Raw genomic sequence first — 18058 nt, 5'->3', positions numbered from 1 at the left:
ATATACAGTAAATAAAGGGGATTACTTTCAAACATAGCATTCTCACAAAGATTTTTAAAATTCCTTTTTCATAATTGTTTGTGGTTCCCTTGATTGTGTTTTATCTTAGACAGTAAATAAACTTAGATTGCTTGATTGAAAGCTAAGAATATACCTGTTTTGTGTAGATGACTGACCTGCAGTGGCTTTGAATTTCTCAAGAACACAATTCCTTTAAGTCATTGACAATAAGAACAGACAAATTTGCTTTTTTTTTTTTTCAAAATAATTGTATTTCCCTTTAAATTGTAGTGTCCTGGATTGTCCTCCTTCACCACCAATTTGAAGTGTTCTACACACATTTTCGCACAATGGCATTTCCATTTAATGTAACGGAAGGTAAGAGCAGCATAAATTATGTCATCTTCCTTTCCTGGAAGGGTACTACTGTTGAAGAAAATCCCAAGTGATCATAATATTCATGAGTTTATTACAAAATTTAAACTCTAGCACCAGTACATGAATTCCTGTTGTCCTCCATCTCCTGGGGTTGGGATTTGGGTTGGCACTTTGAAATAATTCAATGGGTGCATTTACAAAATGGCTCCTGTGGGGATTTTTCTTTTTTTAAAAAATAAAGTTTTTTATTTTTAAACACAAACATATACATACAAAAACATAAAAACATAAAATCCTCTTCCATTTTATATACATAGAGTGTGTCAGTTGGTTACATATCTTTTGTGCTATACTTTCGTAGTCATTTACTCACAATTTATATCAGTGAAATTAATATATTGTTTACACTGTCAAACTAACATATGTTTATATATTTATCAGTTATTAATCATCCATGACTAAACTATTATTCCATCATTTTATACGAGATGTTCCACATTTTATCTTAAAATATATGTTATACTTTCAAGTGGTTATATATAGCTACATTATGTTTTATATCAATCTATTAGATTTCTATCACAAAATGATCTAGTCTATTATATTACCATGCCTTTTTATCCAACCATTGATAAAACAAATCCCATATCATATAAAATTGCTTATCTTCTTGTTCTCTAATTTCAAATGTCAGTTTACTCATTTCAGCACAGTCCATAATTTTTTGATAACTTCTTCCTGCATAGATATTTTGTCATTTTTCCAGTTCTTCGCAAATATAATTCTAGCTGTTGTTAAAACATTTACAATCAAATGTTTCAGTTCTTTATTGTATATGTGGATTGTAGTCCAATATTTCTTTGCATCTGAACATGTCCACGACATTTCCAGCATTTATCCGATTTATTCTTAAACATTCTCACAAGTCTCGTCGGGGTAGGTGCCACCTGTAAAACATCTTATACAAATTTTCTTTATATGGAGTTGACATTGTCATTTTATAATTTTGAGACCACAATTTTTGCCATTTTTCCAAATCAATCCCATATCCAAAATTTTTCCCTCAAGCAATCATCATTTCTTTAACTTGCTCCTCCTCAATTTAAATTCTAATAGATGTCCATAAATTATCTTTTCATCAGTACCCATCAAAATTTTATCTAAGTCAGTCAGCTTATCATAAATACTTTCTGCCTTGGAGTCTTTATCAAACCTAGATTGTATTTGCAAATAAGAAAACCAATTCATTTTTACACCTTGTTCTTGCAACATTTGCACAGATTTAAGTTCAACCTTTTCATTCAATAACTCCCCATATCTAACTGTTTGTTCCTTTTTATATATTATTGGATAAGAAAAAGCTTCAATAGTTGATATCCATGTTGGAATTTTTAAGTAATATTGTCTTTTTATCTTCTCCCAGCTCAAAAACAATGCCCCACGAATATAATGTCTTCTAAAATACCCCTGTGTCAATAATCTACTGTTCCTTAGTGTTATCCATTCTTTTACCCACATCAAATTTGTTGCCTGGTAATACAGCTCCCAATTGGGCAAGGCAAACCCTCGTCTTATTCTTGCATCTTGTAACAGCTTTAATTTTATTCTTGCTTTTTTTACCCTGCCAAATATATTTCAACACAACTCTATTTAAATCTTCAAAAAACTCTTTCCCTAATCTAATAGGAATTGTCTGGAATAAATATAAAACTTTAGACAATATATTCATCTTAATTGTGGATATTCTCCCAATCAATGATAGTTGCAATTTTTCCCATTTCATCAAGTCTGTTGCAATCTGCTGTTTGAGTTTAACATAGTTATCTTCCTTCAGAGTACTGCATTTTGGTGTAATATAAGGTATTTAACCTTGTTCATGACCTGTATTTTTAAAGTTTTTTACAACTCTTTCTTTCATCTTGTTAACATATTCTTTGTTAATATCTTTGTTTTGTCTTTATTTATTCTCAAACCTGCTACTTTTCTATATTCTTCTATTTTTTCTATTAATTTGGGTGCTGTTTCTATTGGGTCTTCTAATATAAATACCAGGTCATCTGCAAAAGCTTTCAATTTATACTCTTTTTTAATTTTCATTCCTTTTATTTCTTTTTCCTCTCTGATATTCCTGTTCAACACTTCCAATGTTAACACAAAGGGGATTTTTCATAAAGTAACTTTTATAGAATGTTTGTTTGTTTGTTTGTTTAGCATATGGCATGTGTTAGCCAGGGATCACTGAGGTGGCTACCTGCCTCTGTGAAAGGATTTTGAGGGGCCGGTGTTATCTTTACTGGGGGGGGGACACCGGAATGCGGGCAGGTATTCGGGGGAGGCTCCTTTCTTGTCCTTACGTGATTTATTTGCTCCTGGGAATCAAACCACCAAGCTGCTGACCTCAATGATGCACAAGCCCAGCATCTTACCATGTGAGCCACCATGACCCCGATGAGGAATGTAAGAATATTAACACACCAATATCTGTGATTTCCTCTTTGCAACATCATCCCAGAATTGTCCTTTGGAGGAACACAAGGGTTCAATTCAACATCTACAAACAAGCAACAAATGCTTGTTTTTTGTCCTATCAAATCCTGTACAGTGGTGTACCCCAAGGTAGCATTCTAGGACCAACTGTCTTCATACTCTATCTAAATGACCTCTGTGATCATATTAAGAGCAACTGTGTTCTTTTCACTGATGTTGTAAAGCTATTCAACACCACTGACAATACTGCTACCATTCAAAAAGACCTCGACTATGTATCAGAATGGTCAAACAAATGGCAACTTCAAATCTCAACAAATAAATGCTCTGTCTTACATATTGGCAAAAAAAAATAATCAGAAAATAAAATACAAGCTGAATAGTCAAGACCTTGCTGATGATACAAACTTTGTCAAGGATCTTGGAGTACTCATCTCAAATGATCTAAGTGCTAGAGCCCACTGTAATTACATAGCCAAAAAGGCATTAAGAGTTGTTAATCTAATCCTGCATAGCTTTTTCTCCAGCAATATCACACTACTAACCAGAGCATATAAAACATTTTCTGGACCAATACTCAAATATAGCTCATCAGTCTGGAACACACATTACGTACCTGATATTAATACAGTGGAGAAAGTCCAGAAATATTTCACAAGCGGAGTTCTCCACTCCTCTACTCATTGCAGAATGCCTTATGCCACCAGACTTGAAATTCTAGACATAGAAAATCTAGAACTACAACACCTTCGGTCTGATCTAAGTATAGTATATAAAATCATACATTGCAATGTCCTACCTGTCAATGAATACTTCAGCTTCAACCATAACAACACAAGAGCACACAATAGATACAAACTCAAGGTAAACTGCACCAAACTTGATTGCAGGAAATATGACTTCAGCAACAGAGTGGTCAATGCCTGGAATACTCTACCTGACTCTGTGGTTTCTTCCCCAAACCCCCAAAACTTTAACCTTAGTCTGTCTACTATTGATCTCACCCCTTTCCTAAGAGGTCTGTAGGGGGGGTGCATAAGCACACCAATGTGCCTACCATCCCTGTCCTACTGTTTCTTTTTTCTTGTTTATATCCATTTAATGTGTTTATCACCATGTTTATACTTATACCCATTGTCTAATAATTGTTTGACAAAATAAATAAATAAATCTATATTCCTTAAGAGAATTTGGCTTCCGGTTTGAGCTTCTTCAGCAACAGACAGAAATCCACAATTGTGCGCAGTTTCAGTCTGGGCTTGCTGCTGGAGCGCCCCAAGCTGGCTGGTTTCAGGGCTAAGCCACTCTGTAGAGGTGGTGAAGAGGAGGGAGACTGCCAGTAGGGTTGAGGAGAGCCACATCTCTCCTCCTCAGCTGGCCATTACTCCCTTTCCTGAAGGCAGTTGCAGCGGTGGTCAGAACTCAACCGGAAAACAATGTGCAGGAGGAAGATAAGAAGTGAAAGTTCTGGCTGACTGGGTTAAATTGCAAAAGCAACAACTAAGGTTGTTGGAATTTAAACTTAAAAAAAAATAACATCTTTCCCAAAGAAGATTCTGAAGCAGCAAAGGAAAGTGAAAAGGGAAAGGTTTGGTGTTTTTCTTCTTCTCTCCATTTCCCTACACTGACAACTAAGAGACTTAAATAAGAAATTGGAAAACAAATCCACTTTGACATCAACAGGCAATTAAGCTGAAAATAAAATAAAATGTCAAAGGGACAATAAAGATTTCTGGACACTAAAAAATTTTTATAAGCAGGAAAGGAGAGAAAAAGAATAAAAGGGCAAGATCTGGAAAAGAGGGAGGAGACTGCCTGGAATTAAAAGGAATCTACAGTAAAACTTCAACAAAACTTCTAAAAGATACATTTTAACTGAAACTTGGCTACTAAATAGTAGAACCCCAGGAAGAGAAAGTGGGAAAAAAAGGCAAGAAGAAACAGCTTGTGTGTATTTGGATTACTTGGTGATCTTTGGATTCTTGGTTATTGCACTTGAATGACTAAAATCAATCAGGTGGTTGTTTAAAAATTTATACAATGGCACTACTTCTGGATGAATTGAAAATGGAACTTAAAAAGTATAAAGAAGATGCAGAAGAAGGAAGAGGTTCTTTTGGCTTCGTTTTTCAATTCTTAGAAATGGAGATTTGGAACTATGAGAAACAATAAGAAAAGACTGCAAAACAAGAAGACTGGGACAAAGAAGAAGCCATCTTTAATAAACAAGTAATTCTATGTGGGAAAGAAAAAGGAAAGGGGGGAAAGAGAATGGAGAATTTAAGATTAAAAAAAACAACTAAAGAAAAGAAAAATAGTTCAAAAAATAAGTATAATATTGGAAAGCAACAGAAGAAGGGAATACAGAAGAGAGAAATAGAGGTAGTGAGACAAGGGGGTAAAAAGGGGAGAGAGAAGAAGAGAGGGAAGAAGGAAAGGAAAAGAAGTTACAAAGGAGCGGAGCAAGATATAGAGAAACAGGGCCTATTTAGAGATAATGGGTGAAAATTTAACTGAAAAGGGGATTCTGTAAAGGTACATAAGATTGTATTGTTATGTTAGTAATAGAAATAACTTTAGAAAATTGGAAACAATGTATGATTAAAATGAGGGATAAAATAGTTAATGTAATCTAGTGAAATGTTTGTTAATAAAATAAATGTAATAAAATAAATGAGAGAACTGAATTAGGAAGGGGTAGGAACATTTTAATTAGTTAATGTTTTATAAAATATAAGTGAAGAGGAGGGGGGGAATTAATTATGGAAAGCTTATAACTGTTCCCATAAAAGTATGATATTTAATTGAAAAGTAATGTTAAAGAAGTTAAGATTTTAATGAATATTAACATTAACAATAGAATTGAATTGGAATGGAATGTGTTGTTTTAACTATATATATATTTATAATCTTTTTTAAAGAATATAGTGTGTATTTTAAGAATATACCAAGCAGAATCCGAATGGAAGTTGTGTATTATATTGAATGCTATAACTTTAAGGTTTATATTGAATCTTAAATAAGAGTTAAATGGATAAAATTAAAAGATATAAAGGTGTCATACTCCAATTAGCAACTACAGGAGAAACTTGGTTTAATGAGAAAAGATAATATGAAATTGAAACAGGATAGACAAAAAGTATAAATATAATGATTTGAATTGAGATGAGATAATTAAAATAAAATTCTGAAAATTAACAGAGGGAGAAGCTATGTAGAAAATGTAAAACAGTAATAAGATATGGAATAGAACATAAAAATGAGCATGAAATTGAATTTGTTTCTGTACGAAGAAACCTGGAATTACAATACTTTCAAAAAAGATGTTTTATTTATCTTTCTTTGTGAAAACTCAAATAAAATTTACATTAACAACAAAAAGAGAGAGAGAGAGAGAATCTGAAGAAAAAAAATATGTGATTGGAGGTCCAGACGCATTTCTGAAAATGAAGGAAGGGTGGGAAGAAAAATTTCTTTTTAAAAATTAGTTTTTTAAAAAATATACATATTGAATTATTTATTAGGTTAAATCCTTCTGAAGCAGGTAGCTTAGAGAGCCCCATAGAGACTGGTTATTGGCCTATGATCATTACAAAGACCCACAAACAAAAACACACAAACTTAAATATGGAAAAGTATCTAAAACACATTAATATTTTTGCTGCCTGAAATTATTGATCATAATCATGACTTACTATAATTGCTTCCTCTCTAAAGAATCTATCCATGACAACCATCTCTCTTCCATCGTTCGTATTGGAGATGTGTATGACAACGTGTAAGTATAATACAGTACAAAATATTTTCTTTGCAGGACTGCAGCCTTCCAATTGTTTCATAACTTTTGTGAATATCCAAAGACATCCCAAAAGAATCAGTGAGGAGTTTTTGATTCAGTGCAGGAGTCAGACAAGGGACAAAGCTCATCCCCAATGTTGAATTACTAGGAAACCTCCATTGACAGGTTGGCAGAGTCTTAAAAACCAAGCTTTCTGATTTCCAGCAAAACTTTTGGTGAAGAACTCAGATGAATAAGAACTCCAAAGATGCAAACAATATTGGCCTAGACTTAGCTGTGTATATTATGAAGCATCAAACAGACATGAGAGTTTTAGTATTATAGAGGTAGAAAGTGAAAGAATGGAACAGAAACTGAGCAGAAAGTGGAAGAGATGAAATTTATTTCAGTCCATTAGAATCCCAGTAAAAGAAAAGAGGACAAAAATGGATTACAATGTAACAACAAAACCCTGAACCCTAAGATTTTCTCCCCTGTCCTAATCAGGGAGGTATAGCAGGAGTCTTCAAAGTTGGAAAGTTTAAGACTTGTAGGACTTCAACTCCCAGAATTATTCTTCCAGTCTTGTTAGCTCAGGAATTCTGGGACTTGAAGTCCACAAGTTTTAAACTTTCCAACTTTGAAGACCCTTGATGTATAGGAAGGCCTCAGATAGTCCTCAGCCTCAACTTTCTGGATCACACTTAGAACTGTACTTGTTTTCAAACCAGAAATCTACTGTTTGCAGATACATTTTCCATAGAAGTGGAGGTTGGAGAAATTGTGAGGTAGAATTGCATTATCAATCCTGTTAGCTTTCATTTGGTACACTCCTTGTAATCTGAAATTTAGTGGTCTTTGTATGGCATTGTTCTTGACCACATGACAGCTGTCATATACATGGTCTACTATAGGCTGGCAAGCTCATTTTACTTGACATGGGGAAAAGATCAGCAACTTGATGTTCTCCAGAACTTCTGATTGTAACATTCTCTAAGCTCAGGTTACTAGGCTTCTGGCAAAAGGGGGACATGTCTTACTTTCCCCTCATTTTTTTCACTCTGGCACGCATAACCTTAGAAGGGGTGTTTGTTATTCAATCCCTAAGTTGCATACAACTTTCATGACCCAATGGACCAGTTCCCCCTTATCCACCTCTGTCTCCCAAAGTTTGCCCAAATTCATATTCATGGTATGGATGACCTTAACCATCTCATCCTCTGCTGTTTCCTTCTCCTTTTGCCTTCCATCTTTCCCAAAATCAGAGTCTTTTCCAATGAGTTCTTTCTTCTCATTTGGTGGCCAAAAGTATTTCAGTTTCAGCCTTAGTATCTGTCCTTCCAAAGAACGTTCTGGGTTGTTTTTCTTTGGGATTGACTGTTTGGATCTCCTTGCAGTTCAAGGGACACTCAAGAGTATCAGCCTTTGAAGCAATATTTTACTTGGAAGCTTCGAGGCTGCCACATTTAGTGCCTGGGAATTTGGGAGGCGGGATTTTATAGAGAGGTGGAAGATTAGACTCAACAACTTTCTTTCACAGAAAGTCAAAGACATGTTACCTTGCACCTGGAGGGAAGTGTCTGGAGGAAGGTCTCCAGTTGGGATGACATTTTAATTGGGCCATGTGATGGACTGATGGGTGCAAGAGTTGGATCTTTGAATTCTCTTTTGGGGAGAGAAAATCCAGAACTCTCAGATTCGGGTTTTCCTAGATGTGCCAATATGACAACTCTAATAAAATGAAACTTGGAGAAAATGCAATAAACTCTCAGAGTTTATTGCTTGGAGTTTGTTGGTTGGAATGCTGACAAAGAGTCTTATCCATTACCAGAACTTAAAGCATAATTCTTCAGCACTCAGCCTTCCTAATGGTCCAATTCTCACAACCATAAAATGCAATTAGCATTTATTAGAGTTTGATATGGACAAGAGCTTTTTCTTAGCTATACACTGGAGACCAACTGATAGTACTAGCACAATCCTTTCAATGTATATTTGTGTGCCTGTATTCATACCTGCAACCCCCTCCAAAGAATGTAAATGCAAATATTAAATAGTGTGTCCTCTCCCCAGCATTAGTTTGCCTTTCCTGGTTTTTTTTTGCCAGGGGAGGGGGGGGATTGTCCTTTGTTTGTTCAAATACTCAATAACCCTAGTCTGCCCTCAGCAAGAAGTCTAATGAGGGCGATTGGTGGGCATTTTGGTGGGCAGTGCATCTTGAAGATTTTGGGGTGAAAAGCTTGGCTCTGTATTGAGTACAGCAATTCTCCAGCCTCATAAGAAGCATTGATTTTAGGGCTGTAATTTGCATCAGATGGTGAAAAAACAACGCACATCCATGCTGATATGTGTAAGTGAAAAATAAATGTGTGTCCCTGCATGTGTCCGTGTGTTTGCGTGTGTTTGTATATGAGAGCTGATACTCTTTTCTTTTTTTAAAGCAGGATCCATCGAAAAATGGTTCCCCCTACTGGCGAAAGTGTGGAAAAGTTTCTGAATGCTTCTAAAATACCAGAAATATCCCCTCTAGTTGATAATAAGTTAACACGAAATCTTATCAATGGGTTGATTGCCCTTATTTGCATTTTAGGCCTGGTAGGTAATGGAAGGACAGTTTACCTCTTGGCCTTTTCCATTAAGAAGAATCCTTTCACCACGTTCATCCTGAACCTCTCCATCGCTGATTTTGGGGTCCTCACATCCATCATCATGGCAGCTATAGTTGTGGCGGTCTCAACCCTTTATGCAGAAACTTACATTGTCCAAACCTTTTTCTTTTTGTTTTTTGAGCTCTTTTCCTTCACCTATTCTGCTAGCCAGTTTTTGCTGATGGCCATCAGCCTGGACAGGTGCGTGGCAGTCTTCTTCCCTCTCTGGCATCGCTGCCATCGTCCACAAAATCTGTCCACCCTTGTTTGTAGTTTCATCTGGATCTTCTCCTTCCTGCTTTCTGTACTGCACTACATTCTGTATCAAACCAACAGCTTTGGACGTTCACCTGTGCTTTACCAGCTGATCGTGAATGGTTTACTTTGTACGCCTCTCATGGTTGTGTCCACTGTGACTCTCTGGATTCATATGTGGTCTAAATCTCAACACAATCAAAGGAAACTCCTCACCACTATCTTGCTGTCTCTCCTCTTCTTCCTCCTTCTTTCTCTCCCAATCGATGTCTTATATGTCGTTTATTATTTTGGATTCCATCCTGCTTTCCTCTTGACCACTGGGATAGGATGTGCCACTCTCAACAGCAGCATCAACCCGCTCCTTTATTTCTTAGTGGGGAGGAAGAAGAGAGGAAAGGATCAGCCCAGAGCATCGCTGAAGATGGCTCTGCAAAGAGTCTTCAGGGATGAACAGGAGAGCTCAGAAGGGCAGCAAAGTACAAAGAGAGAATGTTTGTGAAGTGTTTCTATCACTGTACATTCATGTTTGAAAGCCATAAATTATATGGGTGTTCAATAAAAAACACAATTTATCCAACAAAGTAGATAACCGCCAAACAATACAAAAAGGAAATATTGCTGCATTAATAATTTCCAAAGTGAAGATATTGATACAGAAAATGCCTGACTTCATATAAATTCTTTTTTATATCATAACATGAAATTACATGTCTGACTTCACATAAATTCTTTTTTATATCATAACATGAAATCAAATGTTTGACTTTGTATAAATTCTTTTTTGTATCGTAATTACTATTAGGAATATTTCTTAGTGAATATTTCTTTTTCTAAAAAGATGTAACTTTTATTGTATTTGCTTTTAATCCTAAAGCACTTGCTAGAAGAACATATGACTTCTCTAAAAACTTGCAAATTTGTCTGCGTAATGAAAGAAAAGGGAAAAACATGTACACAATATATTTCCTGAAATAAAATGTGACAGTTTTGATCCTCACACATTTCAGGCGTAATGTTCATTTATATTTAATAACAGTTCATTATTAATAATTTTCATTTGTTGTATTTTTTTTTAGTATTCTTTAAAGATATGTAGGTTCTATTACTGTAAGCCTTTTTTTCCTGCCATTCTTTTTGGGACCTTTCAAGTCATTATTTCTAGTTGGCACCGAAACTCACCTATTAAGTTCTAAGAACGTAATAAACCTTTCTGTTCATTCATAAACTTCATCTTGGTTTGTATTCTGTATGGCTACTTTTGAATTAGTCCTCAACTTACGACGGTTAATTTAGTGACTGTTCAAAGTTACGACACTGAAAAAAGTGATTTTTTTTTACAATTATGACCATGGTCATGTGATCAAAATTCAGCCACTTGGCAACTGACTCATATTTATGATGGTTGCAGTGTCCTTGGGTCATGTGATCAACTTTTGCAACCTCCTGATAAGCAAAGTCAATGGGGAAACCAGATTCACATAATAATCATGTTACTCATTTAATAATTTCAATGATTCACTTAACAACCATGGCAAGAAAAGGCATAGAATGGTTGTTAAAAACTCACTTAAGAAATGTTTCACTTAGGAGCTTAAATGTTGGGTCATGAATCAAGGACTATCCGTTTATAAGTTTTAAAAATCTTTTTCAACTTTGTGTATCTTTGTTTTTTTTTATCTCTTAATGGGTGGTCTTTAGCTGGTGGTCAGTGAATAATGTATGAAGATGAGAAATACAACTTATTGTATGCTTATTGATGTAGAAAAAGTGCAATGAAAAATCAATGGCCTTGAATTACAAGGTGGTTTTATTTTTGCAAAGTGCAGTTTCTGAATGAGATTAACAGTTGTGCATCATGAAAGAAAAGGAGAGGGAATAAATAAAATAGATCCAGTAGAGAAACAGGAATCAAGTCCTTAAGGAAAGTCCAGTGGCCTCTTGAAAAAAGACCTTTGGGACAACCATGATCTGGATGACTGAGAATCTTCATGGACATTAAGGAAACAATTGAAAAAAAAAGTCCCCTGAACCAGACGAGTTAGGTCTGAGGTTAGGAGGGACTTCTCCACAAATCTCATCAACAACTACCAGAGTTGGAAGTCAACAAGTAAGAGTAACTGCCAGTCTTGTGAATCAGCAAAGCAAGGGCTTTTCTGGATAAAAGGGACCCTGAAGCCCACCCCTCTTTAAGTCATCTTTGGATTGAGACTTGATGTCTTCCATCCAGAAGGGAGGCTCTCTGATGAATCATCAAAAATCAAAGCAAGTTAAATAAGACTGCAGCTGTACTCAACTTTTGTCTGTCCACTACCTGCAAAATGGGTGTCACAATAGCTGGGCTGGTATGCAATTATGACATTGCACTGGGAGCAGTTACAAGATCTGCAGAGGGTATGGAGGGAATTGCTGATAAGAAATATCCCAAAATAGTTCAAATAGCGCAATGCTGAAACCAATGTGAAAATTTGGTTGATTTGTTCCAAAATAGAACTTCACTCTCTTTCCAATAGGTGGCCTCCAAGAGTGGCGGAAGATGCGGGTGTTACCAATAGGGGGCATACTGAGAAACATTGCATAAACTGGGAACTGGATTTTTACTTTGGGGGGTTTTCCCATTAAGACTGAGATTATCTTGCAACTTGGAGATATTAAGATATATTGAGCTTCGAGATATATTTTTTTGTAAAAAGTTTTTTATTTTTTACATTTTATACATTTTTTCACACGAGCAACATGTTTCCAGATTATAACACTTGTACATAGTCATATTTTCATTTCCATTAATCTTATATAATATTAACTCATATTATTATCCATTTCACTCATCTTTAAATAAATTTGCCATTCATATTTCAATTCATTAATTCAATATCAATATCATTTCATCCATACATATGTTTTCAATTCTTTATCCCCTATTATTTCCATTTTCAGCTTACCACCTATTATATTTTACATTACACATCATTATTGTCCTTAATTTTCTCCAAGATGATATATAATAAGCAATCTAAAAAGAGTAAAAATATAATAAAACCAATATATTTAGGATCCACATGATATTTTCCATTCCCCTACTTTAATCATAGTAAAATATTCTTGTTGTACAATTCTAATAGCCATTAAATAATCAACAGTATATATAATCAACTGTATATATCCCCTCCAGTAAATCACTAAAATAACATCTTAATATCTCTCATTTTATCTTCATTTCATTTCATCATATTTTTTAAATTCATTTAAATGCCCTTATTTTAATCCTCGAAAAAATAGAAGGGTTCATAACAACACGTTTTATATACAGTTCATAATCATATATTTATGTCATTATACATTCCCAAGGTATTTCTCAACAAGTTTTAAACTAAATACCAATATATATTCCATGCAGTATCCCCCTTATAGAAGACCTAACCCTTATCTCTAAATGTTTTGGCTTTATTAATTCTTTTAATCTTAGCCAACTTTCTCTTTTCTAAATTTCCCTGATCTTATTTCTTTCTTTGTAACATTCCTCCCATTTTCTCCCCAAATTTCCTGTTCTCTTTTTTGAAATTTCTTCTTGTATATTTTTTTCTTCTTTTGTTTAATCCTGAGAACGTTTTCTCTTTTGTTTATTGACTCTGTCATCAATGTCATAGTTTTAATTCCTTTAGTGTCTTTTGGCAGTGTTTCTTGTTTTCAAAGTCTATCTGAGACTCTTTTTTCTTCCTTTAACTCTACCTCACTGGAAGTTCTTTGTTCTTCTGCCACCACCATTATTTTCTTTTCCAATATTTCCAGTAATTACCTTCTTTCTTTCAACATTCCTCTTACAGTTTGCAATTCCAACTTAAAGTCTTTGCTTATTTCTTCTGGTTTTTTTTATAACCAGTTATTTATATTCAAAGTCTTTTATTGCAAGACTTGCCAAAAGTCACCTTTTATATTTGTTTCTCTTGTTCATCCTTCTGTCTCTTTCAAAATCAACACCCAACTGTAGTGGGTGGGATTTTACCAGTTCTGTCCAGTTCTATAGAGCTGGTTGTTAAAGTTCCCAGTAGTTTGGGGGAACCGGAAAAATAGGCCCCTGGCTGGCCCTGCCCCTCTCCGCCTGCTTCTCCGCTCACTGCCCAGTCAGTTCTTATCACACATGTGCAACATTACATGCATGTGCAACAAGCTGACTGCATTCTAACCCAGCTCCTCATTATCGTGGCCATGTGCCATCACTGCCTGCAATCTGCCTTCGCCCACCCACCAGGCAGCCATCGCTGTCTGCCTTCCAGGAAGGGCTCCATTGTGGGGGCTGTGTCCAGAGGGTGGGATTCAAATTTCTTTTAACAACCGGTTCTGTGGTTGTGTCCTCTTTTGTGGGTGTGGCTTGGTGGTCATGTGACTGGGGTGGACGTGGCCAGGTGGTCATGTGACTGGCAAATCGAATGTAAGTGGTCTTCACTTAATGGCCAGTTGCTTAGCAAGTGTTCTAATTTACGACTGACCTCCACATAGCTTCTTGGCCGGTTTTTGGTGTTTTGACAGCCACACAGAGACACACACACACATTTATGTTTTCTGTTTTTTTGCCAGTTTCCAAGGCCTGGGGAGCTCTGGAGAGGGCAGGGCGAGGCCCAGGCATGTGGCCACGTGACTGGGAAACCAAATGTAAGTTGTCTTCACTTAATGACCAGGTCCTCGCTTAATGGCCAGTTACTTAGCAGGGTTTTTTTCCCAGTTTCCAAGACCTGGGGAGCCCTGGAGAAGGCAGAGCAAGGCCCGGGCAGTTGGCCATGTGACTGGCAAAAAAATTATAAGTGGTCCACGCTTAATGTGCAGGTCCTCACTTAATGGCCTGGCGCTTAGCAAGTGTTATAATTTACAACTGACCTGCACAGAGTTACATGGCCAGTTTTTGGTGTTTTGACAGGCATACACACACACAAACACACAGACACACATATGACCAGTTACAACATCCCACACAGTTTGTGACTGATGTTTTCTGTTTTTTGCCAGTTTCCAAGGCCTGGGAAGCCCTGGAGAGGGCAGGGCGAGGCCCAGGTATGTGGCCATGTGACTGGCAAACCAAATGTAAGTGGTCCTCGCTTAATGACCAGGACTTCACTTAATGGCCTGGTGCTTAGCAAGTGTTATAATTTACGACTGACCTGCACATGGCCAGTTTTGGGTGTTTTGACAGGCATACACACACACAAACACACAGACAACATATGACCAGTTACACATCCCACACAGTTTGTGACTGATGTTTTCTGTTTTTGCCACTTTCAAGGCCTGGGAAGCCCTGGAGAGGGCAGGAGCTTAGGCCCAGGTATGTGGCCATGTGACTGGCAAAAAGCTATAATGACCGCGCTAATGTGCAGGTCCTCACTTAATGGCTGTTGTTATAATTTACAACTGACCTGCACAGAGTTACATGGCCAGTTTTTGTGTTTTGACAGGCACACACACAAACACACAGACACACATATGACCAGTTACAACATCCCACACAGTTTGTGACTGATGTTTTCTGTTTTTGCCAGTTTCCAAGGCCTGGGAAGCCCTGGAGAGGGCAGGGTGAGGCCCAGGTATGTGGCCATGTGACTGGCAAACCAAATGTAAGTGGTCCTCGCTTAATGACCAGGACCTCACTTAATGGCCAGTTGCTTAGGAAGTGTTTTAATTTACAACGAACCTACATAGAGCTACTAGGCATGTTTTTGGTGTTTTGACAGCCACACACAGACATACACACACACATACAGACACACACACACGCACGCACCTCTACCCCTGCTATTCTTTGATTCTGTAAGGATCTCTTGCTGGAGCAGGGGGTTGGACTAGATGACCTCCAAGATCCCTTGCAGGACAGCCGTAGATTGCTGTGCTACTTCAAAGTCTTCTGAAGTCAGGGTTTATGTCCTTCCTTCCTCTCCTTTTTTCTCTCTTCCTCGCTCCCTCCTTCCTTGTATTTATCTATCCATTCATATATCTCATTTATTTTCTCTTCTCTCTTTCTCTTCTCTTCTTCTTTCTTTCTTTCTTTCTTTCTTTCTTCCTTCCTTCTTCTTCTTCTTCTCTTCTTCCTTCCTTCCTTCCTTCCTTCCTTCCTTCCTTCCTTTCTTTCTTTCTTTCCCTTTCTTTCTGCCCCTTCCTTCCATCCCCTTTCTTCCTTTCACTTCCTTTCTCTCTCCCCTTTTCTTTCTTTCCCTTTTCTCTTTCTTTTCTTTCTTGTATCTCCCTTCTCTTTTCTCTCTCTCACTTTCTTTCTCTCTCTCCTCTCTCTTCCGTCTCTCTTCTCTCTCTTTCTGTATCCCCCCTTTCTATCTCCCCTCCTCTCTCCCTCGTCCTCTCTCTCTCTCTTTCTGTCCCTTCTTCCTTCCCTCTCCTTCTAAAGCTAGGAAGCCCACCTGAAACACACACATACACAAGCACACAGGGGTGGAATTCTCCCAGTTTGGCCTTGTTCTATTGTACTCTGCCTCTCAGAAAATAAGCCTGCAGGCAGGGACTGTGCTTTGTGCAGGGTCTTTAAAAAATACATACAACCAACGGAAACAAATGAGGCAGCTTAGAAACAAGAGGATGCCCAGAGCTACCCCAGTTCTACAGAATCATAGAATAAGAACAGCCCAGAAGAAAGGCAATAGCAGGGAGAGAGGGAGGGTGGGAGGAACGAAGGAAGGGAGGAAGGAAGGAAGGGAGGAAGGAAGGAAGGAAGGAAGGAAAGAAGGAAAGAAGAAACCTCCCTACTGAGGGCTGCAGAATCATGCAGTCTTTAACATTTCAGATTGCTTACCCTTTCTAGACCCAACTGGTGCTTCTTGTTGCATGGAAAGTATATGAGGTTCAGTCCCAAAGATGCTCCTTCTCCCCAGGAGCCCAACTTTCAATTCTGAATGGATACTTCTGCACCCTTTCACTCTTTGTTCCTCAATATCCTTCTTACATTGGATCACAAACTATTGAACCAGATCGGGCGGGGGGAAGGGAGGTAGCCAGCCAGGGGTAGGATTCTCTCTTTCTCTCTCCTTCTTTCTCTCCCCCAGTCTCTTTCTCTGTCTCCCCCTCTCTTTCTCTCTCTCTTTCTCTCTTCTCTCCATCTCTTTCTCTCTCTTTCTCTCCCCTCCCCTCCTCTCTTTCTTTTTCTTTCTGTCCCTTTCCTTCCATCCCCTCTTTCTTCCTTTCACTTCCTTTCTCTCTCCTTTCTTTTCTTTTTTTCTTTCTTTCTTTCTTTCTTTCTTTCTTTCTTTCTTTCTTTCTTTCTTTCTTTTCTTTCTTTCTTTCTTTCATCTCCCTTCCTCTTTTTTGCCCTTCCTTCCTTCCTTCCTTCCTTCCTTCCTTCCTTCCTTCCTTCCTTCCTTCCTTCCTTCCTTCCTTCCTTCCTTCCTTCCTTCCTTCCTTCCTGCTATTACCTTTCTTCTGGGCTGTTCTTATTCTATGCTCTCTTTTTTCTAAGCTGCCTCATTTGTTTCTGTTGATTGCACATATTTTTTTAAACCCTGCACAAACCACAGTCCTTTCCTGCAGTCTTATTCTCTGATAGGCAGAGTACAATAGAACAGGGACAAACTGGGAGAATCACACCCCTGTGTGTTTCAGGTGGGCTTCCTAGCTTCAGAAGGAGAGAAGGAAGAAGGAAGGGACAGAAAAAGAGAGAGAGAAAGAGGAAGAGAGGGAGGGGGAGAGAGAAAGAGAAGGAGATACAGAAAGAGAGAAAGAGAGGGAAAGAGGGGAGAGAGAAAGAAAGTGAGAGAGGAGGAAGATACGAGAAAGAAAAGAATGAGAAAAGGGAAAGAAAGAAAAGGAGAAAGAAAATAAGTGAAAGGAAGAAAGGGGAATGGAAGGAAGGGGCAGAAAGAAAGGGAAAGAAAGAAAGAAAGAAAGAAAGAAAGAAAGAAAGAAAGAAAGAAAGAAAGAAAGAAAGAGGAGAAGGTAAAGGAGATATATGAATGGATAGATAAATATGTGGAAGGAGGGAGGGAGGGAGGGAGGGAGGGAGAGAGAAGAAAAGGAGAGGAAGGAAGGACATAAACCCTGACTTCAGAAGACTTTGAAGCAGCACAGCAATCTACAACTGGCCTGCAAGGAATCTTGGAGGTCATCTAGCCCAACCTGTTGCTCCAGCAAGAGATCCTTACAGAATCAAAAATAGCAGAGGTAGAAGAGTGTGTCTGTGTTTGTGTGTGGCTGTCAAAACACCAAAAACATGCCTAGTAGCTCTGTGTAAGTCAATCGTAAATTAGAACACTTGCTAAGCAACTGGCCATTAAGCGAGGACCACTTACATTTGGTTTGCCAGTCACATGGCCACCTGCCTGGGCTGGGCCTCACCCTGCCCTCTCTAGGGTTCCCCAGGCCTTGGAAAATGGCAAAAAACACTTGCTAAGCAACCGGCCATTAGGTGAGGATCTGGTCATTAAGCAAGGACCACTTACATTTCATTTACCAGTCACATGGCCACCTGGCCTTTCCCACCCCAATCACATGATCACCAAGGCACACCCACAAATTAGGCCCT

General features: G+C 37.7%; 1 protein-coding gene across 2 annotated transcripts in view; it reads left to right on the top strand.

Moving 5' to 3' along the window:
- LOC113451557 (proto-oncogene Mas-like) overlaps nt 1–13694 on the top strand; it is a 55485-nt gene extending 41791 nt beyond the window's left edge. For both annotated transcript variants that reach the window (XM_087931754.1, XM_087931755.1), the window contains exons 2-4: nt 292–378; nt 6583–6643; nt 9088–13694. In XM_087931754.1, the coding sequence (XP_087787880.1) occupies nt 351–378; nt 6583–6643; nt 9088–10048 (1050 nt within the window). In that variant the 5' untranslated portion in view covers nt 292–350 and the 3' untranslated portion in view covers nt 10049–13694. The remainder of the gene's footprint in view (nt 1–291; nt 379–6582; nt 6644–9087) is intronic.
- The last annotated feature ends 4364 nt before the right edge of the window (nt 13695–18058 follow it).

This window comes from Pseudonaja textilis, chromosome 3, assembly GCF_049901715.1.
Source record: "Pseudonaja textilis isolate UNSWEBS1 chromosome 3, rPseTex1.2, whole genome shotgun sequence".
NCBI classification, from domain to species: Eukaryota; Metazoa; Chordata; class Lepidosauria; order Squamata; family Elapidae; genus Pseudonaja; species Pseudonaja textilis.
The sequence above is the reverse complement of the archived record's forward strand: the minus strand, read 5'-3'. Positions and strand labels throughout refer to the sequence as shown.